The following is a 27575-nucleotide window of genomic DNA, read 5'->3' as shown; positions in this document are numbered from 1 at the left end:
GGTTTAATTTTGACGAAGACCCTCTGCGTTTAGGGTGTGCAGTACCCCAACAAGGAACCACGTTGCCGTGGAAGCTGCTCACACAGAGCAGCAACTCAGGCTGCAAATCTGTGCCAGGGACCCCGTTCAAACAAAAGCTGCATCAGACCCTTAACTTCTTTTTGACTGCAGTTAAGCGTTCATTTAGCCATTCTCTCAGACTTTTTTGTATCTGTCAGCAAATTTAAATTTCCATCTTAAGGCTTTACGGTGTCAGGCTTTTGCTCATTTTAAATTAAACCTCAAATAAGTACGGTGAAAGTCTGAGAATTAACATGCTAGTTTGCTCAGCACTGACTCAGCAGCTTGCTGTCATAAGGCAGTGACCTACTGACACGAATATCTTACTCATACAAAACGCAAACAGAAACACACGTACATTGGCTTCCTCTTCCCCTGCCCTTCACAACTTGAGACTGCTACTGCTGAAGAAAACCAAGCTCTCGTTCTCCAGGCACTGCACAGAGCGAGACTTGCAGGAGATTTATAGACAGAAAAAAACTTGTTACCCCTGTATTAGTGTCAAATACATGCTTGCATGTAGTGGAGAGAGGAATTTAAAGGAAAAATGCTTTCCTGGAGGAGCAATCTGGATAAACGTCAGTGTCAGCACACATGGTGCCTTCGCTGATGCCAGAGTCAATGCAGAGCAGGTTTTAAGCCTTCCGGCCTTAATCACTGAATGTTTATGCAGCTGATGGTTAATTTGGGGAAGTAGCCTGAGCACCGATAATGCAATACACTGCATGGTGGCACCGATCCAGACAAGTTACATAGAGCGAGTGCCATGAATAAAGTTGTAAGGATCTTTAAACATGAAACCACATTTGGGGCGTATATCGTACTCGTTTCACTTTGCAGTTGCTTTGCAGATTGTGTTTCCTGGTCACGTGCAAGCCTATTTTCACTGTATCTTTTCCTTTTATAGGGCCCTCCGTAAGATTTCGGGGACCATTCTCTAGACCAAGGTCAATGACCACTATTTCAACAGTCATAATGTCTACACTTCTGATGCTACCTACCTGCAGATACTAAATGGTTAATTAGAAGTCATGCACAAAGTTCATTTAAGGACTCAACCCTAAATCATGACTCACTTCAAACCTAGTTGAAAGGATCCATGTGGAGTGAAAAGCATTAAAATATTCTCACTGGATTTTTGCTCACGACATTTTGAAGCAGTCCTGCCTACAGAATGCTTTATAGGAGGAGACTCTGAACTTTTCCCAAAGGGTGACGAGGAGAGATAGGGGATCAAAAAGAAAGGGCAAATCAATATGCATTTGGAGCAGAAAGACTGCTACCACTTTCTGCAGCCGAGCAAATTAAAGTCATATTGTCTGTGCTATACTAACCTTCCCTAGAGATATACGTCAGCGTGAGACGGATGGCATCAGCAAGCAGGGATCCTGCAGCAGCACAGACTTGTTTTCACCACTGCTGCAGTTTCCTGAGCAGCACATTTAAATCAACCTTCAATCTAGGTGGCAATCTACCTACTTCTGCACCACTGAGCAGCAAATTGCTAGATCTGAGCCTTGAGATAAGGGATACGTCTTGGAGCCAATTTTCTCAGCTGGTAGCGAAACAGGCTGTGCGAGGCCACGTCACGCAACATTCAGGCTGTACAAGAGACTGAACGGCTCCGTCTCCCATTTAACTTAACAGTGTCCAGGGGCCTGTTTCGGCAGTTTCCCACGTGCCCAGAGCAGAGCTCACCTCTTCAGCTGTGTCCTTTTCTATTCGGACAATCTTGTTTTCCCAATAGATTCGCTGCGATTCCAGCTGGCTTGTTAGCAAATATGAGTACTATAAACACAAAAGATACACACAGAACAGTCAGCTTTTTCCGTAAGGGTGGCTATGCTGATTAAGAAGCCCAGAGGGCTCCAATATACAGATCGATTTAATCAGATGAAATCGAGCATACAGGACATTCTAAACATACGTGCAAACTGCAGATGTGTTTCACCAGTTCGATTTCAAAATCAAATCACTTGATTTTGTGGGGTTTTTTTTTCCCTGAAGTCAAGAAAAGCCTTTAGAGCACAACAGCAAGGATGAAGTAAAAGTTCTGCCAAGCTGTGCCCAGTATCACACCAAGAACTTTTTAAAGGGAAGACAGATTTATCATTGTAGTAGCAATAAATCTCTACAAGTTTTATATTCCACAGGAAAATGAAGCATCAACCATTCCTGTCATGAGAGGCTGAGTTGCTGCGTTCCCAAATTCACAGCCCAAACCCCAAGGCAGAAGGGTAAATGCACACATCTAGCTTCACTACAAGAACATCTCTGGGGAAGCATCCTCAGCTGCGTACAACTATTCACAATTATTGCTCTCCAACATGTAGGGCCTGTTCCAATGTTACTTTGGCACCTGAACAAGGATGTATGCTTTACACCCCATCTTTTGTCTTCTGGTTCTGCAAATGAGTTATGAGGAGGTTGGAAAACGTGATCATTTCTTATCATCAGGCTAACAAGCACCAAATTAGGCATTCACTACAAAATTAAACATGTGCAAAGAGCCTCGAACACTCTCAGTAATATCTGAGCACCAAAATACACTGCCAAGTTCATTCTCTCCAGAAATATTTAGATCTCGTAAGCTAGAGAGGTCTCATACTTTAAGCAGAATAAAGGGTTAAAAATAGCTGGTTTAGCATCTAAGCCTTACTCAGAAAATTCACAGAAAAGCAACCAAATATTTATGTGAGCAATAAGCTTACAAAGTCTGGTCTCTATGGGCTGTTCCTCCTCAGATACCCTTGTGTCTAATGCAGCGGAAATCACACTGCAGTATATCTGCTCAGTGGAGCAGCAATTTTGAGTTTCTCTCCTTTACCCTTCTAGCTGGGATAGGAGAAGCTGGCCAACAGGTACAAAAAAAATAATTTAAAAAAATCATTATCTGTTCAAGAGAAGGGAACAGAACAGGGCTGTCAGCTTTATTTGATAGCCAAGGTAAGCACACAGCTATGGATTCCTCCATTCTTGTTCAGTTTACAAAACTACTCAAATTGACAGTTCCGTACATATCCTGGCTCTTAAGCCAAGTCATGGATCCACTAGGAAGGGTCTGGTGAGTGAGTCTGGGTTTTGGGACCCACTTCTCTCTCCAATGACCTGAGTGTTTGCAGCAGCGTAACCAGCTAATCTTCAACCTCCCGGTGAACACAGGATGAAACTGCAGCCAGCTTACACTTAGCTGCATTGGCTCTGCAGAGCCAAGACGAGAGGGGAAAAAAAAAAAGGCAGTAAAAACATCCTGCTTCTGCCTGAAGATGATTGCCTACATGCAGGGAGCAGGTCTGCTGCATAAGCTGATGTAATTTTCCTATAGTTGTATCTGGATTTGAAACACTTCCATGCAGCAGCACAATGCAGAGTCCAACAAGCCAAAATATTTACCTCTAATTGTAAGGCATCAATTTTCTCTTCCTGACACATATCTCCCTCGCACTCATACTGAACTATTTTCCCATCGGTTTTACTTGCAACCAGTCGATGGACGTAGTTATCTGAAGAGAGAAAAATTCAACCATGGCGGGGGATTAACTTAAGAGCACCCAGGTTGACACCAGTGGAAATACTTTATGCAGCACAATTGACCATGCAGACTTCTGCAACAGCATATTAGCAAGGCAGAAAGCCAACGACAGATGTATTTGTTATTTAGCAGACTTCACGCAGACACCTTACAGAATATTTATTACAACAGCCCATTCCCATACCTCAGGGCAAATTGATGGAAAGGGAGGAACAAACACATTCTGCAGAGACTACAGGACTGCCCTGGTTCACTACAGAATTGTGTTCTCCCTCCTCCATCTGCTACAGGGCCCACAAAAAACTACTATTAGAGAGGAGATGGATGTTCCCAAAAGACAAGGTATTAGTACAGATGCAAACCCCTTAATCTCCAAGAAAACTTTATCACAAACGCTCTTACCGAGGGGTCCCGAAAGCCGTTTTACAAACAAGGTCATCCTACAAGAGGGGAAGACAGAACGCTTACCTCCAGCATAGTCCCAGACTCTGTGGTTGGTCAACTGCATTGCGTAGGTGTGCTGGGTCTCCTCGAAGTGTTTGTAAGCATGTCGACTCACGTACCGGCCACAGCCTATGTGCCCACATATTAAGCAGATCCAAAGGTTCTGTCAACAGAACGAGAAAGCTCTGTACATACAACACCGTCAAGCGGTGGCATCAGTGCTTTGAGAAAACGTGATCTGACACGGACAGCCTGCCGATGCTGCACACATCCAGTCACTTCCTTGGGGAGCAAAGAGCATTTGCTTTTCACCGCTCCTTCTTTGAAGCCTTGCTCAGTGGAAAGGCCAAAGAGGAGGAGGTACCCGCTCATTCCAGCCCATTACAACCTGCAGGTACTGGGTACGTTGACAGGCTGCCACACGCATGGATGGAAGAATGGCCTCAACTAATGAATGAACAAACAAGGCACCTCAGCAGGAGCACAAAAGCAAGCTCTGAAGTGTACAGACTAGAAGGGACCACCAAGTGCAGTGTTAGTTTAGCTATCATACTCATCACGTACACTCTGATCAGCTTATGTGCTAATACTTCTTTCTAAGAATCAGAAAGATTTGTCAGAACTGGAAACCTGGGAGGTAATATCCCTTCGCAGTCCCAGTGCCAATTCCAACTCAAAAGGAAAGCAGATACACCGCTGACTGGTAAAATCAGCCCAAGAGCAGCCACAGAATTAACCCCAAAAGCAACTAGAGCAGCTGTGCAGTCAGATCTAGTCTAGATCTCACTCACCATCCACCCACCTACTTACTTCTTGAACTCCACACTCAAAACACTTGTTCTCTTCCACTGGCTCAGGTGTCTGGCAGTATCTGCAGACAGGACACCTAGAGGGCAATAAGCACCATGATTAGACATGAGGAGCTCCATCTTAATATTACAGTAATTAAAAAGAGAGCCGGAGAGCTCAAAGTAAATGTCTTATGCAGTGAGACGCTCCTTATGTCGCAGCCTTCATTTACCCCACTGCAATTTGCCTCCATTCCACACAAGGCTGCTGTTTTTAAAGTCAGCAGGTGACAGAAGAACAAAGAACAGTTCTTCCGAAGCCATTTCACAGTCTCAGCTTGATCTGGTTTTGCTGCAGTCCAGGTGTAGAGAACATCTGCAACCAAAAGCCTCGGTGGGGGCTGCCAGCAACCTCAGGCTCTGCCAGTAAGCTGAAAAGCCACAACCAAGCTCTAGAAACACTTCCCTGCCTCAGCCATAAACATTGCAAGAAGCACTTGTATAGATGTGTTACACATCTCTAAACGTTGCTCCTCGGACTGCTGCCAAGTGACATCTTCAGTTCTCCACTACCTGCAGGGTTTTATGCAGCAGCTACACACTGTTGTGGAAGGATGCTGTAACTACACACCGCTGAGGACAGCTGAGTAACAGAGGGAGGTAACTACACTTTGCAAACACACCTGAGTACCTAAAGCAACCTTATGGAGATGAGGAGATACCTCATTTTCCCCCCCAGCCCAATGGATTCAGTCTCAGCCTTTCCCAGGAAGAACATCCCATAACTGTACCCTGAAACAATCAGGAGCAAGCACCCTGCTATCATTTATTTTGAAACTATACCACTGTGCTGCCAGAAAGCCAGAAGACCGGAGACCAGAAGGAACCTTTGGCCAGACCCTAAGCACTAGAAGCTCAGGTAAGGAGTGGGGTAACTGAGCCTGCGCATCCTGTGCCAGGACTGTTGATGTATTTTTCATTAGCTGCTGGATAAGCTACAGAAATATTCAAGGGAGGAGACAGTTGGATTACAGTCAGCTTTCTATAGAAACTCAGGCACTTACAGCCTCCATGGTGCCTAAGCAAAGCAGACAGGGATTTTCTTTTATCGTGCTAGACTGGGAACATAAGTTCTGCTCAAATTCTATATTAGATATTTAAGTGCTATTTTGGATCTTGATCCTACACTGGCCAAGCTCCACTGCTTCAAATTTAAACTGGTTTTGATTTATGGAGCAAAGCAGCCCATAAACTTGAAGAGCTACAAAACTGATTAATCTTACCAAGGATCTGATACTTTGGCTTACAAATGATATTCAGAGGGCTAAAGTTTTCCTCACGCTCCATCAGAGAATCAGGCAATCAGTGGTACCAGTGACAAAGAAAACACAGGTAAGATCGGCAGCCTTCTGCTGCAGTATCTACGACTGCCTGACACGCAGCAAACAGTGTCCAGAAGAATGCAAAACATGCACAGCCAAGAGCAGCCCCTGGGTGCCAGTCAGGGGTCTGCGGTCAGGAGCTCAGCCGCAGGGAAATCCCTATCTACAGGGCTGTGAAGGATGGCAAGAGCAAGAAAGGGCAAGGGTCAGCAGTAGCAAAAAGAAAAGCTGCTTTAAGGACAGATGCAGCACTGCCCAGCACCATGGAGGGTCTCCCTGAGGCAGCCACAGGTGAGTTACACCAGCCAGGAACATGGCCTGCCATCACTCAGCCCACCTTGAACCATACAGCCTGTCCAGAGCAGCTGCCTCCCCGATTTACTAAGTGATCTTGTCCCTGTCCCTTCCGTCTCACTTTCCAGTCCTGTCCCCCTGCACACCTGCTCTTCCCGGCTCTTCTTCATCCTCACCCAGTATCTAAGACAGCAAGACCGCAGGACTCCCAAAAGGACTCCTGAGCCCTAGCCAGCCGTGCAGCTCTGTCCACAGCACAGCCTCAGCTACACCGAAGAAACGCATGACCCAACAGAGACAGAAGACTGAGTGAAACAGGGCTCCGTGTGCATGCAACCCTGTTTACCTCAGTATTTTTATCCTACAATATCTTAAAAGAATCTGCATTACTCTGCAACTCCCTTCCTGCCATAGCAGTGAGGCCCACGGGAAACATTGTTCAATTACTTTTGGCGGGGAGATTTCTCTCTGGGAGTCTCTTAATGGGAAAAAAGAGCATTAGAGCTTGCAGTAATTCCTGCCCCCACACTCCGATGAGCAGAACCAGTCTTGTCAGCAGGTAACCACCACACTCAAAACAGGGTTTTAGATGTGGAAATAAAGAAAAGCCTCTTACGTGGTGTCCTCCCACCGCTGCAGACACTGGCTATGAAAGCTGTGGTTACACAGCGTGGTGAGGATCCCGTTCACGGACTCATCCATCCTCTCCAGGCACACTGTGCACTTCGGGAGCTCTGTCAGATCCATCACAGGCAGGCTGGCCCCCTTCAAAAGAACAAGCAGAGCCAAATTGCTCAGCACCCTCCAATCACCATACGTTAAGCACCCACATATGAAAAAGTCAAACTTCTCTCTCGTTACTCCTGACAGTAGGGTACAAAACCACTACCAAGTAATCTTGTGAGCCTACATGGTGGTTAGAAATTTATTGAAAAAGCAAGCAATGCACAACATTCAATAGACCACAGCCAGGATCCTCATGGCAGCACGGGCTCAGTGCAGCTGCAACCAGCCCCGTTCTGTGTTCTAGACTCACTAGATCTACCACCTACGGCAGGTTTAGGGCAGAGATACTGCAACGGCAAGGCACAAAGCCCATGAAGTCACCAAACAAACTCTCCCAAGTATCACTAAAATGGGAAACGGGGTTTGGGTTGATGCAGTTAAGCAGCTCCTACAGCATTCTGCCCAGTCCAAATAATCCTGTTAAAAATTCTCTGAAGCGCAGGGAAAAAAACAAAACAAACTTACATCTTCTGATTTGAAGACTTCAGCCCTTTCCACGTACACCAGCTGGCAAACATCCTCCTCTATAGAGTTGAACTGCCGGCCATTGCATGCCATATAAAAGCTATCTGCATCAGCCTATGCGCAAAACAAAGGGAGCCAGTTAAAAAGAGAAAACTTGCAGCAGATACAACTGAGGAAGAGGAGGAGAAATCTGCTGTATCCTCTCTTCTCCACTCCACCGAGCCGTATAATACCAGAGGGGATGTTTCAGACAGTCAGCTCCTGCCAGCAGGCGTTGCATCTTGGCACTGGGTTTTAGCTTTACCACTAGAAGACCAGAAATGAAGTTCGCAGCGGTGACAGCTACTCTGATATTTGAGCATTCAGCAGGAATAACGGATTTCCCTTCAGCATCTGTTTTGCCCTTTGTCAGCAATTTCAGTGCATTTGCAAAGCAAATTTCATCTCTGCAAAAATTTGAGGGCCATATTGCAGGACATTGATACTTGTGTCAAGGAAAGGAACAAAAATTTAACTGTGGGAAAGGATCCGTTTCACCAGTCAATAAAACCTGTCAAATACATCATCCGTTTTCACTTGGTAACCTCCCCAAAGCCTTCCTCTCGCTAACGATCACACCAGATTGAGGCAAATTAGCTGAATGCCACATTCTCGTACTCCTGGTCACTTGTGAGATCTGCTTTTGCTACCTGCAGACGCAGCCGTTAGGGGTCACTGGGAAACAGGGCTTCAGGGAATTTCCTAAGAAACAGGAATTTCAGGGTGAATTGAGTACAAGTTTATGGATTTGGCGTAAGGCTGTTTAGCACTAGGTATTTGCCCGTATAATTTGACACAACAAATACACAAAACACATCTTTGCAACCACTGCAAATAGCAGAAAATGCATCCAAATACTGCATCTGTACAACAGGCACGGGATATACCTCGTGCAGCGTTCACAGCTGGGGGAAACCTCTCCCCCAGCTCCAAAATAAGCCATTTGCAGTTGGGAGAAGAAAAGGCACAAGTGAGAGAGGAATAGGAATTGGCAGGGGGAATGCTTAAAGCTACATAGTTCAAGGAGACCTGTGAGCAGCAAACTGTGCTACCTGGCTATCAACTCATGGCCTAGGCTCTCAGTTTTGGAGGCGACCGTCCTTTTCACGCTGCACTAGCGGCGACTAGGAGACCACCCAGCTCCTCAGAAAAGCAGAACAAATCTTTGCCAAAACGTAAACGCAGCCCCACTGGCTGGGTCCTTTCCATTCAGCATAGTACAACGCACTGCTCTCTTCTTGAATATGCTCTGAGATAGCAGACAACTACATATCCTTACTATTTTTAAAAAATATCCTGTCAACAAGAAATAGGATAGCTAGAAGATGGCAGACACTCGCCTCCAGGTCAAGCTGTGGGACTAACCTCAGTCAGCAGCCCTGGGAATTCTCTGTTTCTCCGATGGTAAAGGCTGACAGCTGGCCAGTGAAGCCAGAGAGCGCTCCTAAGCAACACCTGTACGATAGTGCAGGCATTTCTACAGCAAAGAGATTTCCAGCTCTTACCTGCGAGCTAAACTTTATCAGCACCATGTACTGGTTTGGAGTGGAATCTCGGATGATTTTCATGTGCTCGATTACTTCGTAGAAGGAAGCCACAAACTTCATCAGGTCATGACTGGTCATCGTAGCAGGGACCGTGAGGATACACAGCATGGCGCTGCGCCTTACATCTTCTTTTAAAGAGGTCATCTTGCTGACAAAACAACAGCGACACAACCTCGTGTCATTGCAGAGAGGACAAAGGCAGAGCTGGATACATCAGACTTCCAACAGCCGCAGTTACTACAATAGCCTTGTTGCCAATCTTAATCCTCTCTTGCACATTTGTAGATATTAAGAAAGAGAAGTGAGGGGTTGTGGTAAGCATCCAACATACCCACGTGAAACTATTACTCTTTAGCAAAGGATTAAATTGGGCAGCACCAATAAACAATGGTTTTGTCAGGAGTAATTTGACATCTGTTTTTCTATAAAAACAGTTGAAGTTGGCAAGCCACAGATGCTCAGAACTATTCCTAGAACCAGTGAGCAACGTTTGTTACTATTTCAAATGCCCATTTTGCGTCTCCCGATAGCCTTTGGGAAGGCCTGAAATGGAAATTCTCACACAATTATAGGGGAACGGTGTGGAATTGCAATCCCTGAAATATGGGGTGAAACCTCCCGCTTCCGACAGCTCCTCAGGCCTGCTGCCAAGGCCCCAGAGATCACAATATAATTGTGGGATCCCTCCAGAAGCTGCTTTCAAACATCATTTTTTAGGAACCAGCGTTCGCCTGATGTCCTCACAGCCCCTGTAAGGGCACAGGCCCTCTCCACCTGGAGCAGCACCACCCACAGCTGGGAGATGGGGGCCGGCCTCAGGCTCCAGCACTAACACAAGGCACCTCCGTCCTCCCCGGAGACGAGTCACCCTTCCTGTTTGTCCCAGCTCAGGAGCCCCAGCCCTGGGGTGACCGACTCACCCTTCTGGCTGGCAGCATTATTCAGGAGCACTGTTCCCACTACGAGTCAAGCATTCTTACTTTGTTTTGTACAGATGCATAATGCCGTGAACGATTTCAACTGAGGGATTCCCGCTGAAGAAGGAAATCTGGTCAGGGAGCTGTTTTGAAGGCGAGTCTGGAGCAGCCTCACGCTCTTTACTTTGATCGTCATGTTTATTTTTATCCTCGGCAGATGAAGCCTCTGAAGATCTTCTTCCTTCCACACCAGCTTTTGTTTCATCTTTTACAAATCAAAAGTTTCCACGTTACTAACGGCACATCAGAAGTGCCTGCTGTTCCCTAAGCACAGCCCACATGTACACAACAACACTCCGAGAAGTCAAATTACAACCCTGGAAAGCAGAACGAGACACCTCTCATCTTTGCTGTTCCAGGGGAAACTCCGGAGCTGCCAGACACCCGGTGCGAGCCCCCGGCAGGACCTGGTGCCGTGCCCGGTGAAATCCCAACAGGCACTGGTATCAACGCAAGGCAACCGGGCTGGGTTTGCCAAGTGTGGCTGAGGAGAGCCCCACGGCAGCGAGCTGCTCCTCCCGTGCTGCTCTGCTCACACGGCAGCTCGGGCATTCCACACGACTTGGAGTTTCCCTCCATCAGGGAATTTAAATGTCTGCAGAGCTCAACCGTCCCATTCCTACCAGCCAGCAACACTGGCAAGCAAAACACAGCCCAGCCCACGGCACAGCCCAAAGTAAATTAACCCTGCACAGAACAGGAGATGTCTGCCAGCAATAGCCAGCTCTCCTACCTGGACCCCAACACACAGTCCCTATTTCTCTGCTCATTTTCTAAACCGCGTGACTGACTCAAGACCCGCAAACCCAGCGGCACCTCCACCATCCCCACGCCGACAGACCCTCGTCGCCCGCGGGGCCAACGCCCGGGACACACTGCGCTTCCTTCCACGAGGAGGGGTCTCTGCACAAGTGGGGTGGGCGACAACCGCAGACCCCAAAATTAGCGTTACCCACCCCCGAGGCCGGTACCTGGCCGCGGCTGGATGGTCTCGATGATCATGTCGGTCATCTCCCTGCGGCCAAGGTGCTGGTGGAGGATGGCGGCCCGTTCCCCGGGGCCTTTCCCCTCCAAACAGGAAGGCACAGCAGCCGGCCCCCCCCCGGTGCCCTCCGCAGCCATCTCCGGAGCTGCGCAGGAAAAAGGAGGCGTTGGGACGAGGTGCTCTCGGTACCGGGACCCACCGACAGCACCGGGACGGCGATCCCGATTCCGTCCCCGGGCACCTGAAGGCCGCGGACAAGGCCCAGCTCCCTCCCCCGCCACAACGGACAAGGCCGACCCGGTCCCAGTCGTGTCCCCCCCCCCCCGCCCCGGTGAGAGGGAACCGGCCCACAGAAACTCACCAGCCGCGCTATAAGCGAAGCCCGCGGGTAGCGACGAGTGCTCGGCCAGCTCCAGCCGGATCACCACCAGAGACACGCTCATGAGCCCGGACACCGCGGGCCACCGCGCTCCGAGGAGGCCGACGGAGATAAAGCACCGCTTCCGCCTCCTTCACCTTTCCCCTCTGACCCCGCCGGGATCACGTCGGCGACGCGATGACGTAGAGACGACGACGCGGCAGCGACGGCGGAGGACGGTGCGGGGGGCTACGAGAAACGCCCTGTTGGTCCTCGCGAGATTTCCAGGTGTGTTCTCGCGAGACTTGGGGGGGGTCAAATGGCAAGGTGAAGCTTGCCCTCTTCCTGGCAAGGCCTGGGCTGGACTCGGCCTAGGGGGGGCCGGGGGACGGAGGGGGGTGCCGGGAAGGGACGAACCCAGCACCCCCCTCCGTCCCCCGGCCCCCCCCAGAGGTGAATTCAGGGTTGAGAGGAGGGATGGGACAGTGGGGCTGCAAGCTGGGGGTGTGTGTCACAGTCCAGCCTGGGTAGGCCTGCACTAGAGCCTCAGGCCCCGTTACCATGGCAACGGAAGCTGGAGGGACCAGGCTCCATCCCCTTAGGCCGAAGCACCCCCCCCCCCCAAAAAAAAAAAAAAAGAGAAATAATAAAAATCCCTTTTCTTCCTTTCCCCTCACACCCACCGTGCTGGTATTTTACTGCTCAAGGTCATGCCAGGCTTTGTTATTGTTCCTGCTTAAGTAAAAGAAACTAAAGGACAGCCCGGCCCTGGAAAAAAGGACTTTGCTTCATGGCTTAGGGCTATCTGTGAAAGATAAAGGATATTCCTGCACAATGAAGATAACACCAGCATCCTATCACCACTCTAACACATCTTTAAAACCCTCCCAGCATCATCTTGCTCAACTCGAGCAAGACTGACTTCATGGAAATCTGGATCAATAAACAAGCAACGAGAACATTGCAAAAATGTAGTCACTTTGTAAAGTTTTGCTATGACTAGTGATCAGTCATGTGGGTGTTGGTGATTAGTCAAATTGTGTTCTACCTGAATGTCTGAAGGGTGTAAGGATCCTGTGTAAAACCACGTTCAGGTGCCCCGATTTGACTGGGACACTCCAGGGAATCCCAGACTGGTCTGGGTTGGAAGGGACCTCACAGCCCATCCAGTTCTCCACTCTCACCCTCCACCAGCCCAGGTTGCCCAAAGCCCCATCCAGCCTGGCCTTGAACACTGCCAGGGAGCCAGGGGCAGCCACAGCTTCTCTGGGCAACCTGTGGCAGGGCCTCACAGGGAAGAATTTCTTCCTCAGATCTAATCTAAATCTCCCCTCCTTCAGCTTCAGGCCATTCCCCCTTGTCCTGTCACTCCCAGCCCTTGTCACCAGCCCCTCTCCAGCTTTCCTGTACCCCCTTTAGGGACTGGAAGGGGCTCTAAGGTTTCCCCGGAGCCTTCTCTTCTCCAGGCCCAACTCTCTCAGCCTGAGGTCTCCACAGCAGAGGTGCTCCAGCCCTCGGATCATCTCCATGGCCTCCTCTGGACTTGCTCCAACAGCTCCGTGTCCTTCTTGTGCTGGGGACCCCCGAGCTGGACGCAGCACTACAGGGGGGTCTCACCAGAGCGGAGCAGAGGGGCAGAATCCCCTCCCTCGACCTGCTGGTCACGCTGCTGGGGATGCAGCCCAGGATGCTTCATGCACATGAATAAATAGTTACCCTCGTAATTCTGTATTTTATGTCCTAGCCTCTCTCCTCGGTTGGCACGGGCCAGGTGTGGATGTTCCTAACAGCCTCCGCGCAGTTTGCACCATGTACCTGAGGAGCGTTGCCCGCGCCCCTTACCTGCTCTGTGCCGGGATCCGGCAGCACCCGCGGGGGTTAATCTGGCGGAGGCAATCCGGATGGTGCCATTACAAAGCCGTGATCTTTGACGAGAGCGGAGTGCTCCTCCCATCCCCTCACAAGACAGCAGCGGGTGTGTATTCCCATTTCTCATTTGCTCCTGTTGTTTCTGTGCATGGAGGGAACACAAATTTCAGGTGTCCCCGTTTGCCACCCCAGATTCTGGTAAGATATTCAAGAACTTGCGATGACGATGATGGTACCCCGTTGTGCCATCAGAAGTACTAGAACTGACAGCAACTGGCAACCATGTTGACAGCTCCAGGTCAGGGTCTGAACCCATCTGGTACTGAAACTGCCCTGTAGTGACACCGGCTGATACCACCCAACGCTGGTACTGTCCTCAGGACACTTTAAGAACTCAGTGTTTTCACCCCAAGGGTACCACACCAAAACCAGAGGTGAGATACTTTGGTGGGGGGAATGCCAAAACTTTTTCTCTCCATGTCTGGGTAAATTACGCCAGTCCAGCACATTAGTTCTTGTGAGTGCTAGTCAATGTATCAGACCTCAGAGGGATTTCAAGCTAGTTTCCCAGTTCTGATGACACCATTTGTGCTCTCTCCTGGCTTTCTTACTTTTCTCTATATAGACTGGGAGGCCCGGAATTGTATTCCAGCCGGCACCATCCAGCAAGCTATACTCTCCGGAGGGGAAAATAGTCCCTCTCTGAAGTACACAAGAGGAGAGCTGACGGCTGTGGAGTTTTTGCAGGAGTTGGGACAGCAGTGCTTTGAGATTGTAAGCCAACTCCCCCCTCCTCGCTTTGTGCTTCCTGACTGCAGGGAAACGGGATCCTGCAATGTGGTGGTTCCGTAAGGAAAGAGGAGCTTTTAAAAGAAGTCCTGAGATGGAAGGGTCTGGATTTACCATCTAGGAAGCATTGCTGTCTGATCAGGGCAGATTTTGCACTGCCATCATCATTCTGGTACCCAGGCAGGATGGTCAGCTGAATTTGCCTTCGCTTCCACCAGCCTCTTCCTGCCTATTTCATAACTCTTTTATTTCAAGACACCGCTAGGATCAGCTGAGATGAGAAGGCAGAGAGTCAGAGACCAGCTGAAAGGCTTTTGCTGTTAGTTTGTACCTGGGCACGCTCGATGGATGGAGACCATGGTCTCCAGGGAGGGTCCTTAGGATCAGGAGAAGCCCCTCCACCACAGCTCCCGGAACACAGTGCAAGAATCCTCTTTTGGGTAAAGTCTTTTTGAAACAGCTCAGTCTAAAATGCCGATTCCTGCCTGCTGAATGGTAAAGCAGTATTTATCTCTGTCCTGCCTTGATTCCATGGCAGGCACAGTCCTGGTGCATTTCTTTTTTCCCAAATCAGCCCTTTATCTCTGCTGCTGCTTCTGTCGAATTAGTAATGTGAGAACTCTTGTTTATTTGGTCTAAGCAATTTAGCTGGGAGAGTCACAGACTGCCTTCTGCTGCCAAAGGAAGTAGGACAGCAAGATAAGATGATCAGGCGACATACCTACCCAACCACTCTTATTTTTCTCCCTGCTTAAAACCCATTTATGGCTAATTATCATTCTTGGGGTTTCTCTGGTTTCTTAGGCAAATGTCTGTGTTCCAGTGGACTCTTTTCTCTCGGACTTAATCAGAAATGAGATGATAAAACAGCTCCCCATAATGGCAGAAGCAGTACAGTGTATCCGTGCAGAAGGTCTTAAGACAGCTCTTCTAAGCAACAACTTCTGTCTGCTGAACGGAGAGAGCTTTCTGCCCCTAGACCGAAAGCACTTTGATGTGGTAAGCCCGGATGGATTCCAAAATGCGGTTCTGTAGCTGGGTCTGTAGAAAGCAGCAACTAAAATTCTTGACATGCAGGTACCAAATGAACTGCAACACGTGTTAGTAGACATAAATCTAACAGTCTGTGAAAATGTTTCCTGGCATAATTTGTTGCAGTGACTGGGCCTTGAAGATGGTCTGAGTGAGTGGTGGGTACTGGTGCATTTGAAAATTCATTGCAAAATGCCCATGCAACCACAAGTATACACGTAACGGGCATAGGTAGCGATGTCGATAGAGGGCTCAGAAGCTGGCACACTATACAAGTAATAAATGTTATTACCCAGTGCCCCTGCCTGCTTTATATTTCGTCCTTACTGGTTTAAAGCTCGTTTCATCCCAGAGAATTACAAAGCATCCCCTATACTGCAAAAAATGCCACTACCCCAACCTGCCGATCTGTCTGGGCTGATGAGCAGGCAGAGGCCCCTCTCCCAGCACGCGTCGCTTTTGCAAAGATGAAGCAGAAGATTAGCCGTGAGCCTCGAGGCTGGTTCGAGTGGCTTCACTTTAACAGGCAGCTATGAGGACTCGCCTCAGCATGACAGAAAATTTGCTTTTTTGTGTGTCCCAACTCACACCTTTGAATTCCAGGAGTTTATCCATGATGTAAGTTTGCTCTCTAGTCTTGATTAAGGCAACAAAATATGCAAAGAAGAGTCTTATCGATACATTTAAAACCCAAGACTGTTTAAAGTCATCTTGACAACACTATGTCATTATCCACTCAGCTTTCTGTGCATTACACTAGTGACACCCGTGCCTAGGAAGCTCTGTTAGTGGCGTGCTGCTCTGTTGTGATGCTCTGTGGTACCTTTCATCCCAGACTGTTTCAAAGCACTTTAATAACCATGGCCTCGCCGGTATCATCACTCATGTGGTGTGGCTCTTCTGTAACAGCAGGCAACAGCACTGCACAGTAATTAGTGGGGGAAAAAAATTGAATTGAATGTGGATTTCCATTAGGATTGGCTTTTATGTCTATCTAATAGATTAATTTCTATTCCTAGAGTGTCTGTCAGTGCAGGGGTGAAATACTGCTTGCATTTTTCATGGTTTTGAGGGCAATGTGAGTATTCAGAGACTGATTCAAGACTTTTTTGATCCAAATTTGGGCAGATGATTATGGTCAACACCTCTGCTGCTGTGAAGATTGCTTTGGGGTGGTTGATTGATAGGCACGATGGTCAGGTTACCTCTTTGCCAGGTCATTTGGAAGGTGATGCAATCCAAGACTTTCTTGGACAGCATTGAGCAATCAGTTCAGCATGGTCTGGGACATCCAGTGAGTCTCCCACATCGTGACATCTCGTTGGATATCTTCCATCCGAGGACTGGCTGATCCTGTTTAGCTTATTTGAGCCGACAGAGCCACAGCCAAGGCAATTGGCACCCACGCAGTCACTTGAATCACTCCTATCCAGCTCTGTCAGCCCTCCATTCCCCGTGTCCTTTATTTCACATGTTACTTAGACTGTCAGGCTCTTTCCCACCCTCACGTCCTCCATTTCCAACACTGCACAGATGTTTGTGGTCACAGCAGGCTCATGCATAATCTGTTTGTTGTTGCTGTAGACGGTTGAATCTTATCGGGACGGAATGCGCAAGCCAGATCCTCGTATCTACAAGCTGTGCTTGGAGCGTTTGGGCGTTCAGCCCCAGGAATCCATCTTCCTCGACAACAACAGCCAGAACCTAAAAGCAGCAGCCCAGCTTGGCATTAAAACAGTGAAGGTACAAAGTGATGTGGCCAGGGCAAGCTGTGGGTATGGTTTCTAAGCCCAGAAGCTGTGTTTGACTTGAATGGCTCAGGATTTTCACTCACAGTGGCAGACTTGTGTTGCCAAGCCTTTTGTTTCAGCCTGTCCTTATTCCTAAGGATGTGGCGGGGTTAAAGGGGAGGATTGCTGGCAAGGTCTGCACTGGCCTGTTTCATTCACAGCCAGTGTAAACCTCGGAGAAGTCACCTCTCCTTTATGGACCTCAGTTCCCTATTAGAGAAACAGCCCTAACCGTACAGTTGAGACAACCATATCCATCCCATGTGAGAAAAGAAGACATATTTAATAAATTTCTAGAAGCTCTGAGGCTTCATGGATCCGTCAGCTGGGGACTGACTGGTTAACACCCAGGCTTTGGAGATAGTGAGCACCGGGGTTTTACTTTAGTGAGGGGGAAGGACAAGCGTGGGACTGGTGGGAAGAGTGAACTCTGCTCCCTGGGACGCTGCACACAGGGCATTCCAGCTCCTAGCCCAGCTCACAGTGCCTATCCCACCGTAACAGGTACGTCTCCGGGACAGAGACCAAGGCGGGAGGCTCAGCGAATATTGGTAACGGCACTCTGTGCTGGCAGGGACTGACCAGTGAATTCCTGGGTGTCTTAGTGGATCGGTGCTGTTGGACTCGCAGATAAATGCATCACAGTTGTGCAGAGCTCTTTCTTTCCCAGGCGATTTTATCTTCTATCACCCAGTGTTTCTCCCTCCCTCCTGCTTTCAGGTCGATGATCCAGAAGTAGCACTCAAAGAGCTGGAAACCTGTCTGGGTTTTCCTTTGCAAGGGTTTGTTCCATATACTTGTTCAGTGAGACCAAGCGTGGAAATCCCAAAAGATCATCTGCAAAAGTACCTTGAAAATATTCTCGGTGACCAGGCAACAGGTATCGCAGTGCTTTTTGCTCTTCAGCCTGAAAGCTCGCATATTCTGGAGCCATTGGCTCTTTCCATCATATGACATACGGATTGAAAAGTCATCTTAATGAGAGGCTCCTAATCTCCAAGCAAATGTTGCAGCCACTCAGGTTTCAGTGTTCTGTCACTGCTTCCCAGAAATGGGAAACAACATTTTAGGGCTTCCTCATTTAGGAGGGGTTGAGCACAAGTTGCCAAAGAGATGCCGGGAATATTCCCGGCATCTGTGAGCCACCTGTGAGCAAGTGCCATGTTCCCCAGGGATTTGGGGGTCAGGACCAAAGTGTAGGTTCCTGATTGCTGCAAGAAGATCTCAGACCCAGGTGCAGGCAGGGGAAGTAAAACCTGGAGAAGTGGTGAGAAATAATCCCAACTCATGCTACCCTCTGCTCTCAACTCTTCAGGCCCGCTAGTGTTACGGCAGTTTGGCCGCGGACAGTCTACCCAGACCTATTTCGTCAGGTTTGGAGATCGTTTGCTAGTGCTGAAGAAGGAGCGCTCTGACAGCCTGCATCCCTCCGGCCCTGCTCTCAGAAGGGAATACAGGTGAGAAGGCAGCTCTGCTCCGCTGCCAGCTGACCGGGGGAGGCTCTTGCAGGGACAGTGCTCTGCTCCAGCCTTGGCTTGTCTCTCCCCATCACACGCACAGTTCACACACCTGCTGCCCACATTGTCCTCCCCTGCGTTTTGCACAGCTCCGTATCCCAATCTGGGATCTGTCCGTTCGCTACAGCTAGCGTGGGCAGTCCTGGATCGAGAGGCAAGGCTGTGCTGCTGCCCTGCAGCTGGCGGTGAGCGTGCAGTTGGGACCCCGTGCCTGTGAAAAGCACCCTCCCCGCTCCCGCACGGCGATCCTTCCAATCCAGGGAGCACGCCAGTTCCCCCAGCGAATGTCGGAGACGCAGGATCTTGCTGTCGCCTCTGGCACCTTGGCTGGGAGAGAGGTTGCAGCACAACGCTGCAACTGAGCAGCGAGGAGCCTAGCTAAGGGCTACCCCCATGCCGGAGCAGTCATGGTGCAAACCAGTTTGCTGTGCCAGAGGTCTCTGCCTCAGCAGCAGTGGCAGGATGCTTGGGGCGAGTTGCTGTGATCTCCCCTTGGTTTTTCAGAGTGGGTTAGTCTCGGGGCCCTGGGCCATACAAAGGTTTTGGCATGCTGCTTTCTCCTACCCCCAGCCATGTTATTTTAGTGTGTTTAAAACCGAGCACAGGACTCTCTTTAATATTGCGTGTCTGCCTAGCAACAATGCAGTTCTGGTATAGATTCCCTAATGCCTTTCTGTGCTGACACGGCTCTCTGACTCGCCCTGGCAGGCTGCTGAAGGCACTCTCTGAGGCGGGTGTTCCTGTTCCTACTGTACTTGCTCTCTGCGAGGACAGAAGGTAATCTTGTCCCTCAGCTTTCACTCTGTGCTTGACAACTTCAGCCAGATTCCCCCAAAGATGAGGAGAGGACAAGGAGAAGAAGGAGAAGGAGCCAGACCTCACAAAGCGCACTGGTCTAATTAGTGTTTGCCCAGTCTCAGGCTAGAGGAGCCCCTAGAAGTTCAAAGGACAGTAACATGTTTATTTGGCTTGGTTTAGGTGTGTCCTATTTTAGCAATTAATCAAAACGCTGTCTTTCCTTGAAAAGCAGCTGTAAAACAACATTGCAGGGCTTCCCGCTGACTCAGTATGCTCAGATTTCCAATAAGGAGATGATTTTTCCAACAAGGAGGTGATTTTTCCAACTGCCAGACCTCAGACTTGCCCCAAGATCTACAGCCGCGATAGCTGCAAGTCTGAGACCAAGACACCCTGTCTAGCCTGCAGTCAGCACAGCGACGCTCCGATCTCTGCTGGCTGCAGTAATAAAGTCTCTGCACTGCAGTTAAATGTGTGTCCACCGTTGATGGGGTTTGCGTGCAGCCTGACAGCCCAGCTCCAGAGCTCACCGCAGGGAGACGGTTGGTGCTGTAGCCTGGCCCCAGGCTCAGCTTCCTGGGGCTGCAGAGAACGGGACTGATCATGCCACAGCCATGGCAGCCTGAGTTGGGCTTGAGCCCGGGCCACAGCTGGGCACGAGCACTCACAGAGCAGTGCTGCTGAGGCTGCTCTTCACCTTGCGCAGGTGAACGTGCGTTCAAGGTGCAGGTGAGATCTGAGGGGTGGTAGGTAGCAGGATTAACCTCAGACCCACCGGTTCCATCTTGCTTCCCCAGCACCTTTGGCACACTTTTCTACCTGATGGAGCACTGTGCTGGCCATGTCTACAGCGACGTCTCCCTCCCCGAGCTGCAGCCTAGCCAGCGCAGGGCTATTTATGCTGCCATGAATCAAGTCCTCTCCAAGATCCACAGCGTAGACCTCAGAGCAGCCAAGCTGGAGGACCTTGGGGAGCATGGTGAGAGAAGGCTATGTATCCTCCATCGCTGGTTTCTTCTGTGTATCAGCATCTCAAGGGATAGGCTCGGGTACAGGACTTGGGCCAAACTTGGGGGCAGTTGGGAAAGTGAAGCTGACCAGCAGGGTGTCTGAATCCCCAGGCGTGGTGGGAGGGTGTGGGGAGCTGCTTCAGATCCTCCAGGTCTGTGTTTACTGTTAGGAGTCCCTAGAGCTTCCTGCCACAAGCAGGAGCCGCACCGTGGGTGCAGGAGTAACTTGTTTGCTGCCACATCTGACCAAACTTCCTCAGCCCCTCCAGTCTCTCTGCAGGGCTATCTCAGCTTCTCGGAGGTGGTGGAGAAGTCCAGGATCTCATCTTTTGTCCAGGATTATTTCCACCAGAATATTAAATCCAGTGCATGAGACCCCTGGAAATCACAGTTAAACTCTTGGAGCTTATCTCAGGGTGCTGGCCTGAGATCTGCTAGGCTGTTTGACTTTTTCTGCATGCACCTTTTATGCATCTTTTCTGAAGCCTCTTTGTGCCTGTCCCTTTCCCTGAGAGCCTTCCTTCCCTCTGTACAGGTAATTACATTCAGTGGCAAGTTGAGACTTGGACAAAGCAGTATCGAGCTATGGAAACTCATGTTATCCCAGCCATGGAGAGACTCATCGAGTGGCTGCCTCTGCATTTTCCGGAATCTCAGAAGACGACAGTCGTGCACGGTGATTTCAGGTACTGCTCGGCTGACAGCACATCCCAGGCAGCAGAGAGGGAGAGAGCCTGTAAAGGAATATGCAGACTCCAAGGAGGTGCTCAGGGTCATGCTCAGCATCCCCCAGATAACGAGACCTAGAGGGCCACAAACCCTTCACATCTGTCATGAGAAACGTATTCCAAGAGCTCTGACGGGTACTGTCTTGCACCCAGAGCTCTCATCTTTTCCCCGGTGTTTATCTGCCTACTGCTCTGTGGCAGTTTAAAAGCAGTGCCCATTCGAGAGCAGGGAAACTGGAGGCAGAACCAAAAGCCTGGACTCCTGATGTCCGATTCCAACCTTGCTGCCTCATTGGTGTTTCAGAGTTTCTTCCTACAACAACCACTGCAAACACTGGCCTAACACTGGAGGATCATCAGCTGTTTCTGCAATACTCAGAAATCAGTCCTGGTGCATCTTGCTAATGATATTTGGTGCTTAATGAGTTTGGGTGGCTGGTGAGATGCTGCAGGGTGTATGGCGAAACCTGCCAGTGATACAGGTGAAGTCGTGCAGGAGCGTGGTGGTCGGGGACAGAGGTGAGGGATGCTGAGAGCTACTTCTGTGGTGTCAGACCCTGCTGCCAGGGACGTGAGGCTGCAGCGCAGGCGTGTGCCAATTCTGGGCCAAGGCTCCTTCCTGCAAGGTTTAGCGCAGACAGTTCCTGCGTGACTGGAAGCTGCTCAGCTCTGTGTACCCTGGCAGGATGGCTGCCCTGTTTCCTCCTCAGTAGGCTGCTGCCCTCTCCTGGGGCTCAAACTGCTGAAGGCTGTGCTATGCATCATCTACAGCACAGGACAATGCAGGGCCTGGAGTTACTGTGTGCCTTTGGAATGACCAGAAGATCCCCCTGGACAGTGACTTGGCTGCTTCACCATTTGGCTAGCCTGTCCTGTACATCTGTTCATCATCTGAGGCCCTGAATAACTTGGTTTCATTCTTCAAAGCACAGTTCAGTTCTTCATTAACCAGGGCATTCACTATTGAGTAATCTCCAGCCTCCCTGACCTATGCTTGCAGAAATTAATCTTTCACCTGTGCAACCTCCCAACGGACTCAGCAATTTTTGTACAGAGTGAAGAGCACCAGAAAGCACCTACTGCTGCTGAGCACAGGGATTTTCTTCCCCCTCTTGAGACTCTCCTGATCTCTTTTTCCCTCTGATACAGGATGGACAACTTGGTCTTCCATCCAGACAGGCCAGAAGTCCTTGCTGTCCTTGGCTGGAAGTTTTCAACTCTAGGAGATCCCATCTCTGATTTGGCGAATAACTGTATGGTCTACTTCCTGCCACCTCACTTTAACGCACTGAGAGGTACAGAGAGGGGCAAAGTCACGTTTGACACGCGGAGAGAGGAACCAGAGTTCAGAAGCAGAATAGCTCCTGCCCAGAGAGCTGAGCTGACAGTTGGGCTCATTGGAGCTGGAAAGGGCTGTGGGTCTCGCACCATATTCCCTGCTCTGCCATTTCTCCTCTGCCTTAAGAACCCTCCATCCCTCCAGGGCGGAAACATCTTTCTGCAGATGCAGTGATCTCTGTGCCACGGCTGCCCCATCCCCAGTTTGTCTGGTATCTGCCACCCATTTGGCAGATGCTGTGCGATGCGCTCCGTGCCCTGGTTGGTACTGTCACATGGATCTTTGTTAGTGGTCATGTCAGGAATGGCCCCAGAGAGGAGGGCTCTGCTTCACAGCTTGCAAAACCACATTGAAAAGTTAGTTTGTATTATTTTCCCTCTCACCTCAGCTGTAAAGCTGGGGAACTTCTTTGGGTGGAAAGCTGTGAACCAGGTCAGCCCAGAAGGGGCTTGTCCACAAAGTTATACACTTGTTAAAAAGAACAATATAGGGATAAACAAGAGCATTTAGGAGGAAGATCCATCAGTCACTGCTTTCACAGTCTCACCCCAATGAAGAAAACCACCTTGTATGCATTTCACCTACGTGGGTGGGTGCCAAACCCCTATTGTTATGTACAGGAACAGCACGGCAGCGGCGCAGGTGTTGGATGGGTGTGGGTGTCTCCTGCTGCATGGCTCATGGCATCCCTAGAAAGCTCTGAGCTCCTCACTGTCTGCTGCTTCACTGTTGCCTCTTCATGTCTTCCAGGCTTGAGGAAGTGTGATTTGGGGCACCTGGGAGTCCCCACGGCAGAGGAGTACTCCCAGACGTACTGTGACCGCATGGGAATGGAGCACCCCGAGAACTGGAACTTCTACATGGCCTTTGCCTTTTTCCGGCTGGCTGCAATGCTGCAGGGACTCCACAGATGCTCTCTGGCGGGTGAGGAACCCAACCACGCCAGCCCTGCTCTGCACAGGTCTCCAGCCAGAGCACAGACACATGAGCATTGGGGAGAGCTCTCACTCTGAACCGGGGGAGGTCGGACCAGCAGCACATGCTGCGGGGTTTGGGCGCTTCTGGCTGCGCACCCTGAGAGCTCTGAAATTCCGGACAGCAAAGCAAAGCGTGGCATTTCTGGCAGTCTTGTGCTTTCAGCATAGAGTTCCTGTGGGAAATAAGGGCTCAAAAGGAGAGGTCTTGTTTCACCTCTGGGTTTGGAGATGAGTGACCTGGGAGTAATTGTGCAGCGAGTTATTGCTGCATGAGGACAAGAAGGATGTGAATAGAGTGTCCTGGAAAGCACAGAGCTCCCTCCCTGCTCCAGCACAAGCGCTGGAGGGTGCGAGGCTGCTCTAACCTCTGAGGCAGGCTGTGTTGTGTAGGCAGGATGTGTCCTGCAAACAAAAAAAAGGGCCAAAGGGGAGCACACGCAGGGCATTTCCCCAGCGGCTGCGTTTTGCTGGATGCAAGGTCTGGTCTGTTCTGGTTGTGCTGATCGGAAGTTGCTGTGTGATCACTTTTCTTTCATGGGAGAACTGAGCAGAGGCCAGAGTTCAGAGCTCAGAACCGTGTCCTACAGGTGGAGCTCTCAGACTTTCAAACTAAGCACCACCTTCGAAGAGAAACTCAAAGCAGGGAGGTGGTGTGAACTTTCCCTTCTGTTTATCTGCATACATCAGCTCTGGCCTGGGAGTCTTTATCAGAGAAAAACAAGATGTTATTTTTGTATTCCCTAGAGAAGAGTCTCCTCGAGTCCTGCTGGGCTGGCCCAGATGAGGTCACCTCGTGCTGTTTGGGACATGACTACGTAACACGGGGGTCTTTCAAATAAAGATGTCCTGTTCTTCTCTTGTCCCCAGGGAGGCCAGCTCCAGGTGAAAGCAGCCCGGAGGATGCAGAGTTTGTGGCCAACCTGGCTTGGGACTTCGCCATAAAAGAAGGATTCCGAGTGTTTGACAGCCTCCCCGCCACAAAGCCCCTTGCACGACGTTACAGCACGTGGGCCGGGCGAGGGCCGATCCTCAGCAGGGGCTATGGTACCTGGCCACATCCTGGGGCAGCTCCTGTGCCCAAAGTCCCCCTGGTCACTCACCCCACCAACCTGCCGGGGATAGCCCACGGTCTTTGCTGCAAGCTGGGAAAGATCATGGGTGTCCAATGGAGTTTTCTGATTTCCCAGCCCAGATGGACTCCACGTCCTCTTCTAGAGCTGAAGGTGAGGCATTTTCCTCTCTAAAGCAGCTTTGCCTCGCTGCACCTACAGCAGGGTGGGGGATTGCAGCATGCCTCTGAGCACCCTTGCTTTTCTTATCACATCTGACACTTGGCTCTCCTAGAGTCCAATGGCTTGGAGAAAGGGGGCCGGATTCCCATTGCTGGCTACATTCGAATAACAGAGTTCAAATTCTGGGAAAGAGCAATTTCAGAAGCCGGCACTCCCTTCCAAGATGAGCAGATTAATGCCAGCCCAGCTGTAATCATTGGTGCTAATCCACCAAAGTCCTGCCACCGATGCTGATGGAGTCCCCAGAGCTTGGCTGGGCTTGGGCTTTTCGACACCTGCCAGTTCAGCACTTGCTCATTCCCTCCCCCTGGCAGGGGGAAGCCTCGCTGCTGCCTCTGTGTGGGAAAGGCTAAGTTAATTCTCTTTGTAAGTCCCTCCCGGTGCCTTTTTGGGAGGTCCCTCAGGTAGGGCAGGGAGCAGCTTGCAAGCTCCGCAGCCTCATTTCTTCCTTGTGTTCTCTCACCCTGCTCTCCCTGGCAGGGGCTGTCCCTGCGGACGTCCCCGTCAGCGAACAGCCGCTGGCCCGATGATAAGCGGAGTGCGATCAGGCCCTCAGCAGTGCAGGCTCTGGGGTGCCGCGTGGACTTTGGCCCTGCCGCCGTCCTGGCCTCTCCTGTGCAGAGCAGGTGCTGCTGCAGCCCTGAACCCTCAAAATGGAGAGACGTTGGTCATTCCTGGTATGGCGGGGAGGAAGCAGAAACCAGCTACCAAAGCAACTTGCCCGTGGTCATGTGGTGGGCCAGGGGCAGAGATGAGAGTAGCATCAGGTCTCAAACTGCAGAGTTTTAGTTACACGTCTCTTCCTTCTGCCGGTGCAAGGCAGGGCAGGCCAATGCACAGGTATCAGGACACCTGGGTCCCCCCCCGGGCTCTGCAAACTGTCCGATGTCTCTGTGCTTCCACTTCCCAGCGCTGCTGGTGGCCACGGCACGGCTCAGTGTGCTCGTGGCTCTGGGCTGGCTGGTGTTGCAAACAGATTTGCTGGGAGTGGTGTCGTAAGTAATCATTCACAGAGTGTGTCATGAAAGCAAACATCCCTATCCTTGAGTTGCTACTGAGATTATATTCTTAATGTATTCTAGTGACATTATCAAATTCTACTGGGTTACTTAACTGCCTTTTAGCTGCCAAAAAAATAAATCCCATGTGTTGTTCAGCCTTTCAGAAGCATTTCCTTGTGCTCTGGCAGAAACTGCCAAACCCCAGCGTTTCAGGGTGCTTAGCAGCTGGTCCCCTGAGAAGCTGGAAAAAGAGGGGAAGCGGCAGCTCTGGGAAATTTGGAGGTGCTGAGATGAGCAGATCTCCTCACCCTTCTTCCAAACGCTCATCTTCAGAGCTGGGAGACAGTCGCCAAGACTCCACACATCAGGACTGCCACGATCTCTCTACTCCATGCCTTGGGCTTGTGGTAGAGACGCTGCTGCTTCTCTGGGGGAGCAGAGCAGACCGCCCCTTCATCCCTGCCATCTCCCTGTCCATCCCACTGTTCTTTCCGTCTGCATTGTCCCTGTACTGTCAACCTTTGCTGCGGAAGTGTGTTGTGAAAGCCAGGGGAGGAGTTTGCTGCCCGCAGCAGAAAGATAATGCAGTGGAGCGTTAAACAGCCAAGTAGTCCTGGCCTGGGACTGTCACAGCACTCATAAGCTGAGCAAGGGCCAAGGGAAAGGGCAAACCTGCCTTGTGCCAGTTGGCGCTGCAGGGGTGGAGGTCAGTCCCAGCGAGCTTGGCAGCGAACACGGCAGCATTTCGGCTGATCCTGCCACGTCCCGCATGGGGAGCCAGGAGACTTTGCACGCTGGTCCCGAAGGCTGCCTGTCCCCGCAGCTCCCCCGGGGATCCTCTCCAGGGTTGCAGAGCAAAGCTCAGTTTCTCTCTCGGAGCGAGCATAAGTGCGTCTGGCCAAAGCACGGGCACAGAGCTGCACTCCCAGCCTGGGAGGGAGCCAGGACTGGCTATCGGAGGGGGGCAGCACCAGGGGAGGGGCCAGGAGGATATAATGTCTCTCATCCTCTTCCATCAGGCAGAGCGTGCCAGGACCAAAGCAGTGGCTCTGACGATAGCTGTCCAGGCCATGGATCAGGATAGCCAGGTGAGGACAGACATGCAGCTAACGTTTGACCCTTCTCTGGCCCAAATAAAGCAGCACAGGGACACCTCCCTTCTGGGGCCTCCTCCACACCAGGGACGACGCATTGTGGTCTGGGGCCCATGAGCACCAGGGGTGATTTGTCCTGTCGGTTGTGGGACCCCAGGTGAGGACATTTCCCCAGCACTGCATTCCCCAGGGCATTTGGAAGGGGCTGGGGCATTTGCTGCCATCCTTCCCTGGTCCTGCAGCCCCTTAATTGCCCTGCGTGGGCTTTGATCTCACTCAGGTCTCTGGAGCAGAGCATCTCAGCAGTGCAGACCCCAGCCTGGTGCTTCACTCGGACCGGAGCTCCATGTCTGGCTGAAGGTTCACAGAACAGCGCTCTCCAAACCAGAGCTGAGCCACTAGCCACAGCGCTGGGGACCCTCGGACGTGAGACTAAACCAGCCGCTCTGGCATGGGAGACCTCGTGCTAACAGCAGCCTGGGACCTTCTGAATTTCAGTAGTGTTTGCTGTTACTTCCTATCTGGGCTCGGCGCCTTTATAGCCAGGCTCAATAGGTATGGGGCAAAATCCATCCCTGGATCACGAGGCAGTAGATACCAGCTCTGCAGGGGGAGAACTGGTCAGGAAGGACCAGGTAGGGGTGTAAAACTCCATTTTGGGAATAAAGAGAATGGAGCAGGG

General features: G+C 50.6%; 2 protein-coding genes across 6 annotated transcripts in view; one reads left to right on the top strand and one right to left on the bottom strand.

Moving 5' to 3' along the window:
- BRAP (BRCA1 associated protein) overlaps positions 1 to 11886 on the bottom strand; it is a 14344-nt gene extending 2458 nt beyond the window's left edge. Inside the window, exons 1-10 of the mRNA XM_075769312.1 lie at positions 11661 to 11886; positions 11286 to 11444; positions 10318 to 10519; positions 9296 to 9485; positions 7752 to 7865; positions 7117 to 7265; positions 4847 to 4922; positions 4061 to 4199; positions 3454 to 3563; positions 1759 to 1848 (exon numbers count right to left, since the gene is read on the bottom strand). Coding sequence (XP_075625427.1) covers positions 1759 to 1848; positions 3454 to 3563; positions 4061 to 4199; positions 4847 to 4922; positions 7117 to 7265; positions 7752 to 7865; positions 9296 to 9485; positions 10318 to 10519; positions 11286 to 11444; positions 11661 to 11742 — 1311 coding nt within the window. The 5' untranslated portion in view covers positions 11743 to 11886. The remainder of the gene's footprint in view (positions 1 to 1758; positions 1849 to 3453; positions 3564 to 4060; positions 4200 to 4846; positions 4923 to 7116; positions 7266 to 7751; positions 7866 to 9295; positions 9486 to 10317; positions 10520 to 11285; positions 11445 to 11660) is intronic.
- Positions 11862 to 27575, top strand: ACAD10 (acyl-CoA dehydrogenase family member 10). Of its 5 annotated transcripts, none has more exons than XM_075769308.1 (15): positions 11862 to 11945; positions 13402 to 13632; positions 14152 to 14300; positions 15120 to 15314; positions 16932 to 17090; positions 17858 to 18017; positions 18453 to 18594; positions 19363 to 19431; positions 20250 to 20431; positions 20998 to 21148; positions 22340 to 22443; positions 23280 to 23453; positions 24374 to 24729; positions 26819 to 26887; positions 27174 to 27575. In XM_075769308.1, exons 2-15 carry the CDS (start codon positions 13467 to 13469, stop codon positions 27249 to 27251), a joined length of 2154 nt encoding a protein of 717 aa, XP_075625423.1. In that variant the 5' UTR covers positions 11862 to 11945; positions 13402 to 13466; the 3' UTR covers positions 27252 to 27575. The 5 variants fall into 5 exon arrangements, with proteins under 5 accessions (XP_075625423.1, XP_075625422.1, XP_075625424.1 ...); XM_075769307.1 differs by having other exon boundaries at positions 22340 to 22485; XM_075769310.1 differs by having other exon boundaries at positions 11884 to 11945; positions 13402 to 13960; positions 22340 to 22485.

The sequence above is a fragment of the Balearica regulorum genome, chromosome 17 (assembly GCF_011004875.1).
Source record: "Balearica regulorum gibbericeps isolate bBalReg1 chromosome 17, bBalReg1.pri, whole genome shotgun sequence".
Lineage (NCBI taxonomy): Eukaryota > Metazoa > Chordata > Aves > Gruiformes > Gruidae > Balearica > Balearica regulorum.
This window is presented reverse-complemented; position numbering and strand designations above follow the sequence as displayed.